Below are 18,026 nucleotides of genomic sequence, written 5' to 3' on the forward strand. Positions count from 1 at the left end.
AGATAACAACTGTACTGTTCTAATAGCAAATCAGAGAGGAAATCTCACTTATTTTGCATTCATGGACATTGCAGTCACAGCAGTTTTAAAGAGTTTTAGGGACATGGGACAGTGCCCCTCCAGCCTAACCGTAACCATACAAGATAAGCTTACTTTTCCATATGTCCTTGGACCCATATCTATTCAGTTTCTCCTGTTCACGCTCTTCTTACTTTATTTTTGAACAACCAATCCTCCTATATAGAGCAAAATTATGTTCTTTTTTCCTTTAACAAGACACATCCTCCATCCCCTTTTATCAATTACTTCTCTTCATTTTTTGCTAGTATCTCCACTTAATGTATATTGCTTGTAATTTTAACTATTAATAATCCTTATTGACAGAGGAAACTAGGAAATAAGTTGTTTCCATACACCAGCATTCTGTATTTAATAGGAACATCTTACACTTGTTCATAGTAAAAAATTATTTTAATGTGGCCAAAGAATACATTTATCAAAAGATCCAAATATATTTAGTTGCTTTGAAAGAGTAACAAACCAAAGCACATAAACTTGTTATGAGTATTTCAGTATTTTACTTAGAAATGATCTAGATATTTATTAAATACCTGAGGTTTGATTTACTCTATAAGATTATAAATTACCAAAAAGATCTCGGAAACTATTGTTAGGCAAATTTATTGTCAAACATAATAGCTATTGAAATAGATGTTGGATGAGGGAGTCAGTTTGATCTTGAAGTCTGTTTGTTTTGACATCTTATCATCTAATAAATGCAGCATTGGCTTTATTGATCACTAAAGCTGAGTACAGAGCATGCTTACAGAACAGATGTGTGTTTGCTCTAAATGCCAATACCTCAGAAGACACGCTGTTCTTTTATTAACCCAATAGTGTTAAGTGAGTGTAATGTACCAGTGATCTCCCTAGGTCAAGTGAGCCGGAAACCATTTGGATTAGTTCTTTAGTTTCTCAGAGTTGTAGGATGTGTGTGTATGGACATGCTTTGTCTAGTTATAACACAGCTGCTTTATTAATTTGATGCATCCAGAGGTAGGGAAGTGTCCAGAACATTCATGGCTCTTACATATTTAAAATAGAGACAAGCACATCTAGATGCCTTGGTTTTCATTCTAAACCTTTAGCCACAAATCAGGTGTCAGTGCTGCAATGCAAAATGCACTAGTGCACCTGGAGAAGTTGGTTCTCATCTTGGTCTCACTTTACATTTTATCTAAACTGTGTTTCTGGCAGATGAAACAAGTTGCAGCCTGCTTAATGTGAGGGCTAAGTCTTTCAGTCAGTTTCCGTGGAGAACATGCTGAAGATAACTCTTAACAGACAAGCTTACAGAGACTGCAGCCTAAATTTTGTTTCTAGTTGGCCTTTTCCCAATGGTTACTTTTTGGGGTCCCTGAGTGGCCCTGAGCAGGATCATGGGCCCTTTCCCCTCAGCTGGGCATTGAGAGGCAGGAATGGGAGGAGAAAGCTCCCTGGGGGGCCAGAGGTGGGAGCCTGGTGATCTGGAGGGAGCCAAGGGAAGTGCCAACCCTTCTTAGCAAGGTTGTCCAACAGGAAGTGGGCAGAGGTGGTACCCAGCAATGACCTTGCCATGGCAGGGCCTTGACATGGGATGAGGCTCAGTCCGTGTTCCCATGAGAGATCCGGATGCAGGTGAAGCTCCAGGGAGAATAGAGAGGCCTCAAACTACAGCCAGGAAGCAGGATCCCCAGCCAAGAAGGTCCTTCATGAGGAAGTAGCCTGGGACTCTGGCCCAGCTCCAGAGCACCTGGTGGGAGGGTCACCTGGCTGCGATTTACTCTGGGGACAAAGGGCATCTCCGGGTAGGGAGGAGGAAATGCTCAGACAGAGCCCTGAGAAATACAGCAAAGACTGCACAGGCAGCGCACAATGACAAATGCTACTGGGAAAGAGGCGCAGCCAGGGCCTTGCAGGCCGAGCACCTCTGTGAGACTCGGACAGACCCCTGAAAGCTGGTGGCATCTGGCACGGTGCTACCACAGATGGGTGCCCTGGGACCGCGGGTTCTACCTCCACAGATGCTGCCTTGCTGCCGGCTCCCGGCACATCTGTCCGGGGTTGTGGATCGTTTCTGTGGGTACAGCGAGACGGCCCCACATGGCGATGCCCCCACCTTCCTCCCTTGCCACACTGCAGTGTCTGCTTTAGAAAAAGGAAGCCTGTGTGATGAGGTATCCTGGATGGCACCTTGCATTGGGGTGACCCAGCAGGGAACCTGGCCTCAGGCACAAGCGGCCTGGTGACAGAACAGTGGCTGTCCCTGCCTTGCCCTGCATGCCCCTGTCCAGTGGGCAGGGCAGTGTCAAGGTCATCTTGAGAGGGCTGCCAGGGCTGAAGCGTCGCCGGGGTTCCTGACAGCCTGGTGGCCCCTATGGCTGCTGCTGGTCCCCTGTGCAGCCTTTGCAGGCTCCTTGTACCTGAGAGCCTCAGAAATGTTATTTTCTCTGTGGGTATGGTGGGTTTTTTGTTTGTTTGTTTGTTTATTGTTTTTTACTGGGGGGCAGAATCATGGACCAAATTACATTCATGAATCAAGGCACCCCTGTAACTGTTAGGCTTTTTTTTTTTCAGGGTACTGGGGATTGAACTCAACCTTATGCACGCTGAGCAAGCACTCTGCCCCTGAGCTCCAGCCCCAGCCCTAGACAGTTAGTTATCTCTATAGTAAAAGTTTTTGTGTGAGCAGTCAGGAGAGAAGATGAGAGAGTAGCATTCTGCTATGGAGGTTGGAATCTCAGCTGGACAGGTTTCAAGGATAGGTGTGGGCAGCACAGGGTTCTTAATTTGAAATAATGCGCACAAAATGTAATGAGGTTGTCAAGGGTCTGCTGTGTGTGAGGCCTGAGCATCAGGTGCCTTGCTTTGGGGTGAAGGTAGAGGGACAAAATGGGCGGATCCACGACCCATGGAAGCCTCGTGGGACCACCAGCACGAGCGGAGGATCAGGGAGAAAGCCAGGAGCCAGGATTCCCACAGGCAGGCAGAGGGCCCCCTCAAGGGAGGTGGAGACCCCTGGGAAGGCGGACCTGGTGTTAGCCTGGGAGCGCAACACATCCAAATGGCTTGGGTCCCCGCGCTGACCTGGCTTCTGCCTCTCACCAGCCGGATACCTGCCAGTCCTGCCATCCTCAGACAGGGAGGAACCCTGAGCTCGAGGGAAACGCGTGAGTGTCAGTGGGAGGTCTGTGGCACACAGCCCTCAGCAGATCCTACTTACTTTTGCATTTTCTGATGTATTTCCCAGTTCCTCGGGAACAACAGTAGAAAAATTTAATGCAGGAACTTTTCTAAGAAGGCTTTAAAAACCATAGAATTATGCTATTCTTGAGCAAGGAGTCTTGATTAAATCAGCAAAGTAGTGTTCATCGAGTTGTACATTAATATATTAATATTAAGAAACAAGGGTCCTTAATTATACTACTTTGTTAAAGCCATTTAGAACATTTTGCATGCTAAAGATCATGAATAGGTTGAATTAGTAGTGGCCTCCAGATTACTAATGGAGTTTTCCCTGGTTGTTGATATTAAAATACATTTTTCTTCATCCCTTGGTTATAACCCACTTCCATTCCTAATGATGTTCTGCTCAGGCTCAAATGAGTGCTCATTTATAATCCCTGCATACCCCGTGTCAGGGTCTTATTCTTTCACGAGATCTGTAGACCTGGCCTGAGGGCCCTTTAGCAATGGAAGAAAGTGACAGAGGTAACACATTTATTGTAGGTAGTTCCAGTTTTATCTGTCCTGTCCAGAAAATACCATCCTTGTCACTTCCTCCTCTTCCCTTTTCCTCACTTGCTCCTCTTTCCCTCTTACGTAGAATGATTGCTTTCTTCAAAGAAGTCGCACGGCATTTAAATCCTGGCCAATCTTTCTAGTTCCTGGACACCTGTGATGCTGAAATTCATCTGTGCTTCTCAGATCAAAGAAAATCATCCTTTTTTTAGACAGCCCTCCCTCAGGGATGCTGTATGTTATGAAACAATGCTGGTCAGCACTGGACTTATTTTACTTTTTGGATTGGAATTAAGCATCAGCAAAAGTTTCCAAGCTAAGGCAGCCGTAGCATCGTTTGCAGAGTCTGTGTATAGAGATAGTATTTTTGGTAGCTGGAAAATATTGCACAAGTGATGTTGCATACCAATTAGCCATATTAAAACATATATTACACACAGCTCTGCATTTGCGTTTCAAAGGTTCCTTGACAAGATCATTTAACTTCTTACTGTTCTTTTCATGTTGCTAGTATAAATATCTAATATGTTTTCGTTCAAAACATCAATTAGGCTTCAGTATAATCTTTATTAATACAGATCTGTTATTACAAGAAGACTGCTGAGCTGTGATAATTTGCACAGCAGGAACAATGAAATATCTTCTTTTTTGATTCTGTCCCCGACTGCTTGGCTTTTTTCCTCTCACACACAGCACACACCAAAACCCTTCCATGCTATCTTTTACAACCGCAAAGTGAAATCTTTAAAGCTCTACTAAGCAAAGTGTCATTTTCTCCCAGAGGGAACACGACAGGAAGGCGCCGGATTGCAGGCGGGTTGATGGAAACGTGTGTTCGTTACAGATCCCCATGTCTAACGTCTTCATGTCTTTGTCCTCTGTAGCCCGGACTCCCCACTTCTTGCGGATCCAGAACGTGGAGGTTAACGCAGGCCAGTCCGCCACCTTCCAGTGCAGCGCGATTGGAAGGACCTCATCTAAGGAGGACAGGCTGTGGTTACAGGTACAGTGCTGCCGGGGGTGTCAGCCGGGAGAGCCGAGGTGAGGAGGAGGGAGGAGGAGGAGGAAGGGGCACAGGGTCTGGTGCAGCTGCCTGGACTCAACTTCCCGCCTTGGCCAGCATGTGGCCAGTTCCAGGTGCTATATGTAGACTGTCGTTGCTTTTCACACGCTCTGAGTTTCAGTTTTCCCTTGCTTTTGCTTAGTCATCTCATTTGGGAGCCCTTGTCATCAAGGAATGTTAGAGCAGTATATTAAAGTATAGGATGTCGTTCTCTCCTTTCTCTGTTCCTCTACTCTTTCTCCTGAGAAAAAATCCCCAAAATCGTACACGCACACACACACCAGTCATGCACACGCTCACACTGTTCAAAGATCTTCTTGTGATTTGAATTTCTAAGACACTGACCTAACTGCAGAAATTAATGACACACCTTTTCCTTCCAAACATCTAAAGTGCATGGATGGGTATAATTTGTGGGACTCCCTTAGGGTCTTCCAAACCCCACCTCCATATCTCGAGTGACCAGGGGCCTCCTCCTGGATCTCAGCTGCTGGTGGGAATCCCGAGGGGAGGACGGGAGTGAGCTTTCCCTCTAACCCCAAGCCCAGCCCCTCTGCGAGCTCTGGGTTCCACTGGGCCCCCCCGGGCCTTCCAGTTCCCTTCCCAGTCTTCCTTCTAAGCATTCATCTGCAGGCGGCTCATCCCTCATCTAGACTGGAGCTGACTTTCTTCCGTCTTCCCCCGGTTTGTGTGGGGTTGGTATTTTTGGGGTGTCAGGGCTTGAACTGGGGCCTTGAGCATGTTAGACATCTTCTGACCCCGAGCCACCCCCAGCCTTGCATTTTTATTTCTTCCTTTCTGGTTGGCTCCGAGCTGCGTTTCGTGGCCTTCCTTCTGCATCTGCTCATCCTTATTGAGCCTGCCCCACTCCTTCATTGGCTCTCTGCTCCCCCATCTGACTTTGCCATCCATGGGAACAGAATGATGTGCTGTGTGGTCTCCTGCCACATGGTCCTTTTTAAGCCTTTTATCCCATTTAGTCATCAGAACCTAAGTAGATGGTCACTTTTCTTGCATCGTTTCTGGGGAGACGGGAGCCATCGAGTGTTTCTCCAGCCTCAGTAAGCCATGGGGCCTTTTTAGCCCCCCCACCCCATCAGCACGGGGTGTTGCCCCGGGCCCTGCATCACTCCCATCCCCCTTGCTGTCCTGTCCCAGTAGCAGCTTCCTAGCCTGGAGGGAGCCCTGTGTACAGGAGGCGGAGACCGAGTGGCCCGAACTCAGGCTTGCTTTTTCTCTTGTTTCTGAAAGTTTTGAAATCAGTACTTTAAAAGCTTTTTACAGCCGGTAAAAACTGTTGTCAGTGTTCAACTATTTTTTCTCTTTGTATCTCACTTTGTGGTTATTTTTAAGTTCTCGATGCGACAGGTTCAGATTATCTGCTCTGTAAGGGACTGCTTGTGTGAGACATGGACTCTGTGGTCAGGACACACACCCCTGTTGACATCTTCCTTGAGCATTTAGGGTTTTACAGAATGAAACAGCTCTTTTCATCTTCAATTTAACCTTAATTTGTCATGCAATAATGGCTTTTTGCTGTCCATATTTGTGGGCTGCAGAGAACACAGTGGGAAGTGTGGGCTGTCACCTCCAGAGTCCTCAGATCTTGCAAGAATTTACCAGCCAGCCAGGTCAGTTGGCTCTTTCAGATTCTCAGACGTCCTGCACTTGTAATGCTTCTCCTCAAACTTGAGCTTTTGAGGTAGAGCATCTTTATTATTCCCGTTTCAGGGGGTGAATTTATTTTGGGAATCTGGGATGCTGTAGGAGAAAGCTGGTTGCTACTTTGAAAACGTACAGGGTTCCGAGCAGAGCTCATAGCCCTGCCTGCCCTGGAGAGTGGCCGGGGCTGTCTGTAAGGTGTTTCTGGCTTACTCCTGGGTTTTCATCCAATTGGGCTGGGCTGGGCTCAGGTTTTTATTAAAGGGTCCCCAGGTGATTCAGTCATTGTGAACCCAGGTTGAACACCACTACTCTGAAGTGATAAATGGTGAGTGTGCTGTGTTGCCTTTTTGTGTTTGAGGTGCTTGTGTATGGTCAGCCTTTCTTGTAACCTCATTTATAGGGTGTGTTGAAAAGAATCACAACTATGTATCAGAGCGGGTTTTATTAGGTACATGACCCATAGAATGATTTGAAAGGAAGTAAAATCATGATTCATTTGGCTAACCTAATTTGGATATTTTAACCCTTATATAATAAAGCATAAATTTAACAACACTTGCTATCATAGAAAAATATCAGAAACACACAAAGCAGACTGTCTTTGGTTGCTATAGCAACCAGCTAGGTCTGAAATTTTGAGTGGTTAAAATCACATCCATTATTGTTTTAGTCAGCCACCTACCCACAGCTGTGGCTGTTAACGTAATATTGAACGCATGCGGAAGCTATGGGATCCTTGCAAGCTTGTATCGTGATTTAACTTACCAGGATTTGGGTTACCTTGATTTAGAAGTAAAGATTTATGTTATATTGGTGAGGCAGTATGATGTGTCTAGGGAGATTCTGGAAGAAATTAATAAAGGTTACTTTGTGATATTGTCTGACAGGTAGCTGGTGCTTTGTGTGGGATGCTGCAGAGGTAAGGGCAGCTGGGGGGAGAGATATCCCCCAGGGGACCCAGGGTTCCCAGTCTAGGTTTGCAGTTGGACCTTACATTTGGCCTGCAGGTCTGGGTGGTTCAAGTGTAAGGCGTCAGCCTCTCCTCTTGAGGGCTGGCCATTTCCTTAGGCCCTGGAAAGTGGATATCTCGAACCCCTTTCTTCTGTGTCTCTCCTCCCTTTGTCAGAAGGCTGCTCCTGAGTATCTGAGGTTATCCCCGGAAGACAGAGGGGGCCCTGACCCTGGATTTCCTGGGGGAAGGGCTGCTGAGGTCAAGACTCTCCCTCTGTCTTTGTTCACCAGTACAGCCTTGGAGCAGGGTCTTGGGAAATTTGCACATTCTTAGGGTGTCAAATTCTTTTCTTCTTCTGTTTCTTCCTTTTGGAACTGGAGGGTAAACATGGAAAGCATTTAGCTACAGTTTGCTGTCAGGTTTAGGTGGCTCCAAGAACTGCTGAGAGCGTTCCAGTGTGGTGACCCGAAGTTACACTCCGGGTCCGCAGATCCCCACATCCAGGGATGCCCATGTATTTTACCTAAAAAGGGGTTAATTTTTGTGTAACCCTTGCATACCTTCCTGTGTATTTCATCAGCTCTGGCTTATTTACAGAATTGAATGCAGTGCAGTGTAACCCTATGTGATAGCTTCTACTCTGTATTATTCAAGAAGCAGTGAAAAGAAAAATTCTGTATGTGTTCAGTACAGATGTGATTGGTTTTTAAATATTTTTGACCCATGGTTGGTTTAATACATGAATGTGAAACATGAGGATTCAGAAAGTGATGTCTTCAAATACAGGAAGCTGTGAAAGACCTGGGGACACTTCCTTAGGTCTTGGAGGTGGGCAGGGAATGGGCAGTACTTGGTGCCCACTTGAATTTCACCGCTGACCTCAGGATTAGAGGAGATGTGTAGACACAGCCTGTTGCTTGTCGTCCTGGGGGGTCACAGTGTGGGACAAGGTGTGGACATCACTGCTACACACACAGCAGCATGGCAGCTGGGCCATTCCAACAGCGGCTGAGCCGTGGGGCCCTAAATCACGTGTGGATTCCCCCCTGCTCCTCTCCTTACATGGCTCGGCCCTCCAGCCCTTTATTCAAAGCAGAGGGAATTGGCTGAGGTCCAGGTATCATTGTGGTTTGTCTCTAAGAACTGCTGTCCATTAAGCATGAAGGGCAAGTGACAAATTAATGGACATTCTGCTTATTCTTAGGATTTAGAGGGACGCCACTGCCTTTGCTTAAGAAATCTGTGTTTTGCAGTCCTCATTCCTTGTGTGCAGGTGTTTGATGCCGTGTTATCCCAATGCTGCTGTAGCTTGGGGAGCAACCATGCAGGACTGTCCACCGTTGGCCAGATTTCACTCTTGTTCCTCTCGTGCAGGCGCCTTTAAGTGTCCTGGTTCTTTTGCAGTTACAGAATGATACCTAGAGAAAGTGGCTCTTTCAATTGTGTAGCACGGGGCTGTTGATAAGCCAGCCACAAAACTTTTCCTGGAAAAGAATCTGGGTGGAAATAGTCATCCAGTACAGAGAAATGAGAGACGTGTTTTCTGACCACTCCCTTGAGTGCTTTCCTTTTATTTCTAGGGAAATGGTAAATGTAGGCAAAGACAGAACACTCTAACGAGCTTAATAAACTCACCCCGCAGCTTCGGCAGCTCCCAGGACGTGGTCAGTGCCTCGGGGGGGTCATCTGCTCTGTCTCTGGCAATTCTGAACCGATCTGTGTCATGCTGTCGCTTTCAAAGCTTGGTGCCTTTTTCCCACAAAGCATCAGGTGGTAAATATCGTGGGCGGTGTGGTCCCAGCGTGCCTAGCTCTGTCCTTGTGGGACCAGACAGAGAAAACCAGGACACAAGTGAATGATCGTGACAGTACTCAATGTATCCAGATTTATGGTCATAGACATTTAAATTTTATAGCAATTTCGTGGTTATAAAACGTTACTTCTTCTTTCGATTTATTTGCCTTTTTGGATCAAGACCATGATAATCTGTTCAGTTGGGGGAAACAGATAGTGTGGAGAATTTAATGTTGTTTCTGTCTCCTTGAGGCCTAGGTGAATTGCTGTGGAGTGCAGCTGTCCTGTGTGCCGAGGACTAACTCTCCTCCCTAACTGCCTGTTGGTGCCTGCAGCAAAGCTCACTGTCCGAGGGGCCCAGTGCGTGGAGATGATGCATGCTGGGGGCGGGGGGACAGGAGATGCTGAGTGTGCTGATTTCATCATCCAACTGTCTGCCTCCTACACGTGCAAGAGTGTATCGGTTTACAGCTAAAGAATTAGTGATGATGGTTTAATGGGTGTCTGCCTATGTCCAGACTCACCAAATTGTCTGTATTAAAGATGTGAAGTTTTGGTATGTCTGATATACCTCTGTAAAGCTGTTTTGTTGTTGTTGTTTAAGACAGTGATAGGAGACTTTTTAAAAAGCAAACTTAAATGCATTTGGTGCCTTGAACCCATTGTACTTACCCTTAACTGAGTCTTGCTTTACACCCCTGCACTGTGTGACACCTCTGCTGAACCCTTTCCACCAGCCTCCTTGATTCTCCCATGAAAACACGATCTAGGCTTGCACCCCCCTCCCCCATAAAACCCAGTGCTGGTGATTACCGCAGGGAATCCTGGTTCTTCCCAGGGGAAATGGCCACTAAGATGTGCAGTCCGAGCACTGAGGTGCTCCCAGTCACCGCTGGCTGTCCTTGGGTCTTCTCAGACTGAGCAGGGCCGAGTGAGGTCACACTCACACACACAAAGGAAAGGGATTGCCCAGGGCAGCAGGGACTTGTCTCCACCTTTACCTTCTTTCATTTCTGTTCTCTAGAAGAGCTGCATATTCTAAGGCACCTACTGGGAGCTGTGGGGCTCCTGTCCACTGAGTTTGGAATTAGCCTTGACTCCAGATCCCGCCCATGGCCCCCCGCAGCCCCGCCCTGTCTGCTCAGAGCCATAACTGCAGTGGCAGAGTGTATGGCAGAGTCCTCACCTCTTCAACTTTTACCCTGCTAGAAAAGGCCAGTCAGGGTCAGGCAACACAGTGTGAGGTGGAGAATCAATCCAGGTGATCGCCGCCGACTATTTGATTTGAATGACCTATAATTTCAGAGAACTTCTAATGTCACTGGGTGTTCTGATTGCTGCGTTTATTGTGCAGTAGCCCATGTTACTTGGAGAACTTGCAAATAAACTTCACATAGATTATTAAGTAGCATCACCAGGTGTCATTAATGTGGCATGAGTTGAGCTATGTCTAAACAGCAGGAAGAGGTTCTAAAGTTCCATAATAAAGTTCTGCTGGGCTGCAGGGTGTCTGGGTGTCTTGGCTACCTGTGTGTTTGTTAGCCGATTAAGCTACACTCCTTTCATGTGAACATCTTGTAGTACGCAACAGTGGAAGTCAGAGTGTTGGGATGTGGTCTTCCAAGCTGGTAATATTTGGGTTAGTCTGGTCATGGCTAAAAACCATCACTCAGGACTGTCCTAACCATTAAAATAGCCGGGCCACAGCAAAAAAAATTAGCAGAGGTGTTCAATCAGCGTTGGATTTAGATACATAAGTGTTCCATACAGACTCCCGCCTGTGGCCACTCGTGCCAGCCAAGGAACGGGGGTAGGTGAGTTCCGCTCCCGTGTGACCTGGCCGGACCAATCCTGTGCCTGAGCTCACAGCAGGCATGTCACATGGGTGGATGTCTGAGGCTCACAGTGTAAGAAATTTATTATTTTTGAAAATAGTGAAACTTAAGTTTGATTTATTTAAAAATGCTAATAGTAGAATTTCATTCTGTAAAAGCTTTGAGATACTCATTTCCACAAAATGAATGGAAATGTTCTCAGTATTTTATCTCTCATTTTAAAAAGATGCTTCATTGTCCATGATCTAGTAATACTTATGTAATATTATGAAAAGTTCCATAGATTCCACAAAAAGTTAAAGGCATAACTCTCTGTATGTTTTAGATCACTTCACATGTTATTTAAATTGGAATAATGTATAGCATAGATAAACTACAGTGTACTAGTGATGAGTGATATTTAGCTCTAAGTGACAGTGCTATGGTCTCAAAAGTATATTTCTTTACTCTTTGAATCAGGTAAAAAGTTTTTATAGTTAAATATTTGAGAGCAGAAAATGCTCTCTCATTTCTCTTTTTCTTACCTGTAGGACTAGCCTCTGGTCAGGTCTCCATCGCACCAGCAGTGCCTCACATGATGCTAGGTTCCTGCTTATGCTTCCCCACGCAGCTCAGCAAAGCCTTCTCTCAACTTTCTTTTCCATTCCACCTCGACAGATGAGGTCTACTTGTGTCCCTTACTTTGCTCTCCTGCTCATCTTTTCAAATCAGCTTATTTTAGCTAGGAATTGAAAACATTTTTTCTTGGGAGACAGATCTTACTCTGTTGCCCAGGCTGGCCTCGAACTCTTGGGTGCAAGTGATCCTCCTGCCTCAGCCTTCCAAGTACCTGGGACTGTAGGTGTTCAGCACTCAGCCTGGTTTCTTTGCAAATGCTTCAAATACTCACACCCCAGTGCACATCAGCAAAGTCTTCGAACGAAGTGAAAAACTAGAAATTTATGCTAGTGAAGAGTAGGCAGTGATGTCTTTTTCTGTTAATTGCAGGAAGATATGTGCAGCGTGATGTTTACAGGTATGATCATTTTTAACCATATGATAGTTTTCTTGGGCTGTGCATTTGTTTCTGTGCTGATTGTACCAGCTGTCATTTGGGCAGGTGTCTTTTGAACCAGTCAGTTCTTAAATTGGGTATATTTGGTAACGTTGTCATTTTTATGTTTCATGTTACACTATCTTATAGAAATTAATGTAAACGTACATCGTTTGGTCTCCCATTGTAAATGGCTGGACCAATTGGTTCCATGCATAATTCAGCAGCACAAGTACATTCTCAACTGTGCTTAGCCATCACTGCTTACCTGTTTCAGACTTTCCCATCACTGAAGCAAAAGCCCTTAAGAAGTAAATGCCATCTCCCTCCTGCCCTTTGCCACTGGTAGCCTCCATTCCGTCTTAACGCATTTGTCAGTTTGGAGCCCTCGCGTAAGGGAAATTGTAAGACATTTTCTTTTCATGTCATTTAGCACAAGGGTCATCTGGCTTGTAGCGTGATGGCAGAATTCCCTTCCTTTTTAAAGGCCCAATTCACCTCATGTCTAGGAGCAAGAGGAGGGCAGGGGAGAAGAAAAAAGAATAGGTGGGGGAGGGCAGGAAGAGGCAGCAGCTGCTTTTTCTGTCCCCAGATGACTGGAAAGCTTCTTGGTGGCCCCTGCCTGCTCCCCTTAGCGCCAACCTGTAGACATTCTGACTCTTTGAGCGTTTGCCAGAATACTTCTTACAATGAATGACTCCTTTCTATCAGCCGTGTACAGGGGTTCACACTCCTTTCCATCTCACGCTCACTTAATGAGTTTTGACTGTTAATATCAGCTGACTCTCTGGGTGTGATGTTAATTTAAAACCTTTGTGAATGTAAAGTCATGAATGAGACAGCAAAAGGACAGACAACCCCAAGAACAAGAGAAAGTGTTTGCAGGTGAGCAAGTCCCGGCAAATCTGCACATCTGGCCAGATGTTGACCAGGGCCAGTTCTGGGATACTGCCAGGCTGACAGCCTCCCCGGGGTCCATTGCTTGTTGCTGCAGAGTTCAGGAGGGGCATGGGGTGCTGGGCATTAAGCTGTTTTCCTGAGGCAACTACCTGTCCTCCCAGTAGCGCTGCTAAGGGTCGTAGTGAAGTCACTGAGCGGTCAGGGGGGCTACAGAACCCCTGTCAGATTTACCCTGAACTGTGTCCATGAAGCCAGGCCACCAGTGAGAAATCCAGCGGTGGAAGCTTCAAGGACTCTGCGTATTGTCAGTCTCAGGATGATACAGCTGAGCTTTGTTATTCTGCAGCTTTGCATTTTGCAATTCTAGACAAAAGCATTTTAATACAGCCCGGGAGTCCCTCCATGCACGTGGCTCACTGCCTGCCCTGCCCTGAGCCAGCTCTTTCTGACCACTTAGGCTTCCTAGACTGTTTCCAGTGGTCAGAGCACTCTCTCCTCCACCCTCCTCTTTGGCCTGGTCAGTGTCCTCTTTCCTCAGCACATGCATCACTTCTTCCTGCTGGCCTTAATGTCCAAGCACAGCTGGTGCACGTCCTGATGTCTCTTGGGCCTGTGATCTTTGCCATCACTGGTGGTTAGGGTCATTGCACACCTGTGCCACCAGGTCAGTGCAGGTTTCCATAACACTCGTACCCTGTCTGCTCACCAGCTGTGTTGGCACAGTGGTGGCACAAGATTGGCACCCCAAGAGCACCGTGGGTGAAGAGTGAGCAAAATGTTGTATCCTGTCCATCACCTTGAGATCCTCACTGATTGGCATCTACAAATAATTACAAGTAACATGTTCAAGATCCCAGCCAAGGGAGATAAATGCAAAGCTCCAGCTTTCTTTTGGGGCTTGAAGTTCTTGGAAGCGTGCAGTGGATTTCCAAGTATGCCTAACTGAAAAATCTGTGTCCAGGGATGAAAAAGGCAAACCTATCCCAGGGGCAAGCCCACTTCCTATGGGAATACAGGCCTTCCTGGGGAGGACACTCTTGCTGTATTCCATATTGGGCAGTAGACAGGTACTTCCGTCTGGGTTTTTGTTTTTGTTTTGAACACTGTAGAACTGGACCAGTCCTCCAGCGCCGGTCACTGGGAACATAGCTAATGCGCATTGTACTGTTATTCTTCGTCATTTGTTTGTTCTTTTATAAAAAGAGGTCCCTAATAGGGATACCAGGTGAATTAATTTGTTTTCTGGCCAAGCATACAGGAGTAAGATGATGTGGAGTGAAAAGGTCAGATGTGGAGAGGAAACAAACTCAGGAAGCTTTTCTCGCACTGTTTTTCTGTCCCTCCTAGCTGTGCTGACTTAGCACGTTATCGTGAAAGGGTCAGGACAGGACATCCCCACAAGCTTCATTTTGATTCGCATCCAGGATCTTTGAAGGGTGATCGCAGCAGTATTGCTGTTTCCTGGCTGCTGTTCTCAAATAGCCGCCCTTGGTGACAGACGGGAGCAGGGAGGGCCCGATGACACATTGACTGTGCGCCCTCGGGTGTCTTGTGGTTTTGATCCACAGCTGATGTTGCTCCTCTTTGTCCTCCCCACCCCACGATACAGGGTATCAATGTCCCCGACGCTCCGCTGAAAGAAACAAAGGCCACCAGTCCCCGGAGGTTCATGGCATCCTTCAGTGTGGTGAACACAACCAAGCGCGACGCTGGGAAGTACCGCTGCATGATCCGCACCGAGGGCGGAGTCGGGGTGTCCAACTACGCCGAGCTGGTGGTGAAAGGTACTGAGTGCGGCTACACTGCAGGGTAGTCTGTGGAGCGCTTTGCTGGGGGCTGTGGTTCACTACCTGTTTAAGGCTCAAACTTGTCCGTGCCTCTTTCGGAACGGGATGTTGATGACACACTCTGCCGGTAGATTGCATTTTAAGTACAAACTTTGCACGCAAGCAATACTTTTTTTGAAAAATGTCTGTTATTTATGTTGGTTTAGTGGCATACAAGCAATGAATAAGCTGTTGGCAAGGTCTTCTCTCTATACACAGACTATAACCTATAAATTTTTTTAAGGAATGAAAAAATTTTTTGCAGATAGAAAACACTTAAAATGTAAATACTCACCAGCCAGGGTGTTTAGGCCATTGGGGCCGTTAATAAGATATGGAGTCAGTGTAAAATGCTCTGTCGGATCCCAGGAGCCATATTGATGACTCTGTCTTAGCATTCATAACGTCCCAGTTAGTTGTGATTACTAGATTTTGCATGACCAGAAGATTGAGTCCTTATGTTCAGGAAGGTGGGGCACCCAGGATAAAAGAAGAGGGAAATAATTTCCTTTAACTGGTTTAATGCTTTCTTGTGGGCTATAGAGTTTATCGCATCAAGCTGCTAAGGCAATTTGGTCCCAGACAGGATAATTGGGACATTTTAGATGTGCCATGAGGCATTTCTAGAAAGACTGGCAAGCCATTGCTCTCTTTGCTGAGAGGACAGAACCACACCTAACTTTTTCCCCTTTGGTGGTGAAGCTCAAACCCAGGCCTCAGACAAGCCAAACCTTGCTGTACTCCTGAACTGCATTCCCAGCCCTGTGCCTTACTTATAAACTTTTCTTTTGCATTTGTTAAATATGTATCATAAAATTGATCTTAGAGTGGGCTACTTCTTACAGCAGCAAATTCCTCCTTTCAGGGAGGTCCTCCCCGCAGTCCTGGGATTGAACTGAACTGCAAACCCAGCCTTTTATGCATTTTTTAATTTTTTTCCAGACAGGGCCTTACTAACATGTTAATTGGCCCAGGCTGGACTCAGATTTATCCTCCTGCCTCAGCCTTGCCCGAAAACCCTGGGCTCCAATTCTAGGACTGGTTTCGTGAGCAGGGCCAGGGGCTTCCCATGGCCATGTCTCTGTTTTCATGGGTATAGACAGCTGTGCCAACATCAGGGTCCTGATAGGGCTCTCCGTGCTGGCCAAGGGTCCACTGCTCAGGTGTGTGTGTGGACTTGGGAGAGTGGATGCTCAAGAGCGAGCTGAGCAGAATGCTGGGGATGTCAGGGGAGCCGCAGGCTTCATCGGGGACACACTTCAGGGCCCCTCTCAGCAGAAAGCAGCCATGGGGTCACACAGTCAGTGGGAAAAGCTCTTAAGAGCTGTGGTTTATAGTGAAACCCAATCTGGCCTCCCTGGCTGATGTTCACAGTTCATGATTAACATTTATAGCAGAATTTAAATTCTTCCTTGCCATCCACACTCTGCCCTGTGGGAAGACCTTGGGAGGGGGTGTCATGGAGAAGTAGAAGTGCGGCCTGGGCCTGGCCAGTGTGGCAGAGCCATCCTGGGCCCACTGCAGAGGTCACGGGCACCCAGTTATTTCTCCTCTGCCCCTCGGAGCTGCTTCCCCAGGCCCAGCTGGTGACCAGTATTCCATGCTGCCTGATCCTCATGGTGCCAGTCTGAAGACTGTGCCTGCAGGAAAGGTAATTTCAGGGAGCTTTAAGGAAACTCCTCATCTGCAGACCCAAAGGCGAGGGGTTCTCCTTCATGCCTATGCACTGCATTTTCCTGTCTCCTGCAAGGCGGTGCCTCCGGACTCATTAAGGAAAGAGCCCAAGCCGGTGACAGCGATGGTTGTATCCCCAGTGCTCATGTCTGGAATCCGTCTTTTCCCCCATCATAATTGTACAGCTCCATTCTATGGCAACTTCATTTCTAAAAGAAAGCGGTAACACACTGGATTCTACTAGTTTAGAAACAGTATCTGAGACAGTTGCTTGTAGCAAACTTAACTCTTAGGTCCTCTTAACATTTGAAGTGCTAAGGGATTACAGATACAGAAACAAACCTAAGGCTGTGGGGAGGGGCCAGGCCTAGAGCTCAGGGCCACAGTGCCTGCCTGGCATGTGTGAGGTCATGAGTGCTGTCCCCAGTACCAAAAAATAAAATACAGGAAACTAAGAATCTGGGGAGCTATCTGTCTACTGTGCGTAGGCATCTAAGTTCTCTCATTACTGATTAGATCTCGAACTGGTGTTGTGGCTTCCTTTCACTGGAATGGTCAGTTTTAGCTTGGTGCCTGGGTGTATACCTATCCTCCAGCCACTCAAAGCTGAAGCTGCAGGCTTGAGTGCAGACACTGTTGTGAGAAAAACACAGTGAGATCCTTTCTCAGAAGGAAAATAAGAATCTTAAATTGCTCTTTATGTTTTTCTTTTCCACTTTGGAGAGATTGAGATCCTCCCTTCCTGCTTGTTTCTTCCATCCCTTTATGAAAAAACCTGTCCCTAATTTAAATGTTGACTTATGTTGATTCACACACATTAGACTAAAGTTTCTTTTCGGTGTTTTTACTAGTTGTGTCCAAGTTCTAGTTGAATTTCCTTTGGTGTAGCACACGAATTACTTTTCTTAATGGGGAATTAGTTCAGAAATTAGTATAGAGCTAGTATAAAATTATTCTCTAGGAACATTCTCATTAAAGTGACATCTGTTTTAGGGAACTACCAACAGCACCTGGAGGCGTGGCTCTACCCCTGAACTTTGGTTCCTTGGCCCCTGATTTTTATCTTGAAAGGCAGTTCCACAACCCTTGCTAGCAATTGCAACTTGAAAGTAATTAAACTAGCCAGGTGTGGTGGCACAGTCCTGTAATCCCAGCACTCAGAAAGCTGAGGCAGGAGGATCTTTGTGAGTTCCAGACCAGCCTGGGCTACAAAGTGAGCCCAAGGCCACGCTGAACTGCATAGCAAGACCCTGTCACTAAAAGACAAAAAAGAAAAAGGGAAATAAGTCACCTGTCTTTTAGCCTGGCTTCGTGAGTGCCCTCGGATGTCCTATACCAGGCCCATTGCTTGTCATGGGGTTGCCTAAGGATATAAACTGATATCACATCATTGTGGGTCCAATCACAGATGCCTGAAGCACAGACCATCGTCACAGCAGGCACAGGAACACTGTTGCAGTACAGTTACACGATGACCATCATCTTTCCAGTAAAACTCATTCAA

At 46.6% G+C, this 18,026-nt stretch overlaps 1 protein-coding gene across 12 annotated transcripts in view; it reads left to right on the forward strand.

The window, feature by feature from the left end:
• Ptprm (protein tyrosine phosphatase receptor type M) overlaps positions 1–18,026 on the forward strand; it is a 619,038-nt gene that overhangs the window by 269,277 nt on the left and 331,735 nt on the right. For all 12 annotated transcript variants that reach the window (XM_063232111.1, XM_063232116.1, XM_063232118.1 and 9 more), the window contains exons 5-6: positions 4,665–4,783; positions 14,632–14,806. In XM_063232111.1, coding sequence (XP_063088181.1) covers positions 4,665–4,783; positions 14,632–14,806 — 294 coding nt within the window. The remainder of the gene's footprint in view (positions 1–4,664; positions 4,784–14,631; positions 14,807–18,026) is intronic.

Source organism: Cavia porcellus, unplaced genomic scaffold, assembly GCF_034190915.1.
Source record: "Cavia porcellus strain 051 isolate PalLab524CR breed Dunkin Hartley unplaced genomic scaffold, mCavPor4.1 scaffold_20, whole genome shotgun sequence".
NCBI lineage: Eukaryota > Metazoa > Chordata > Mammalia > Rodentia > Caviidae > Cavia > Cavia porcellus.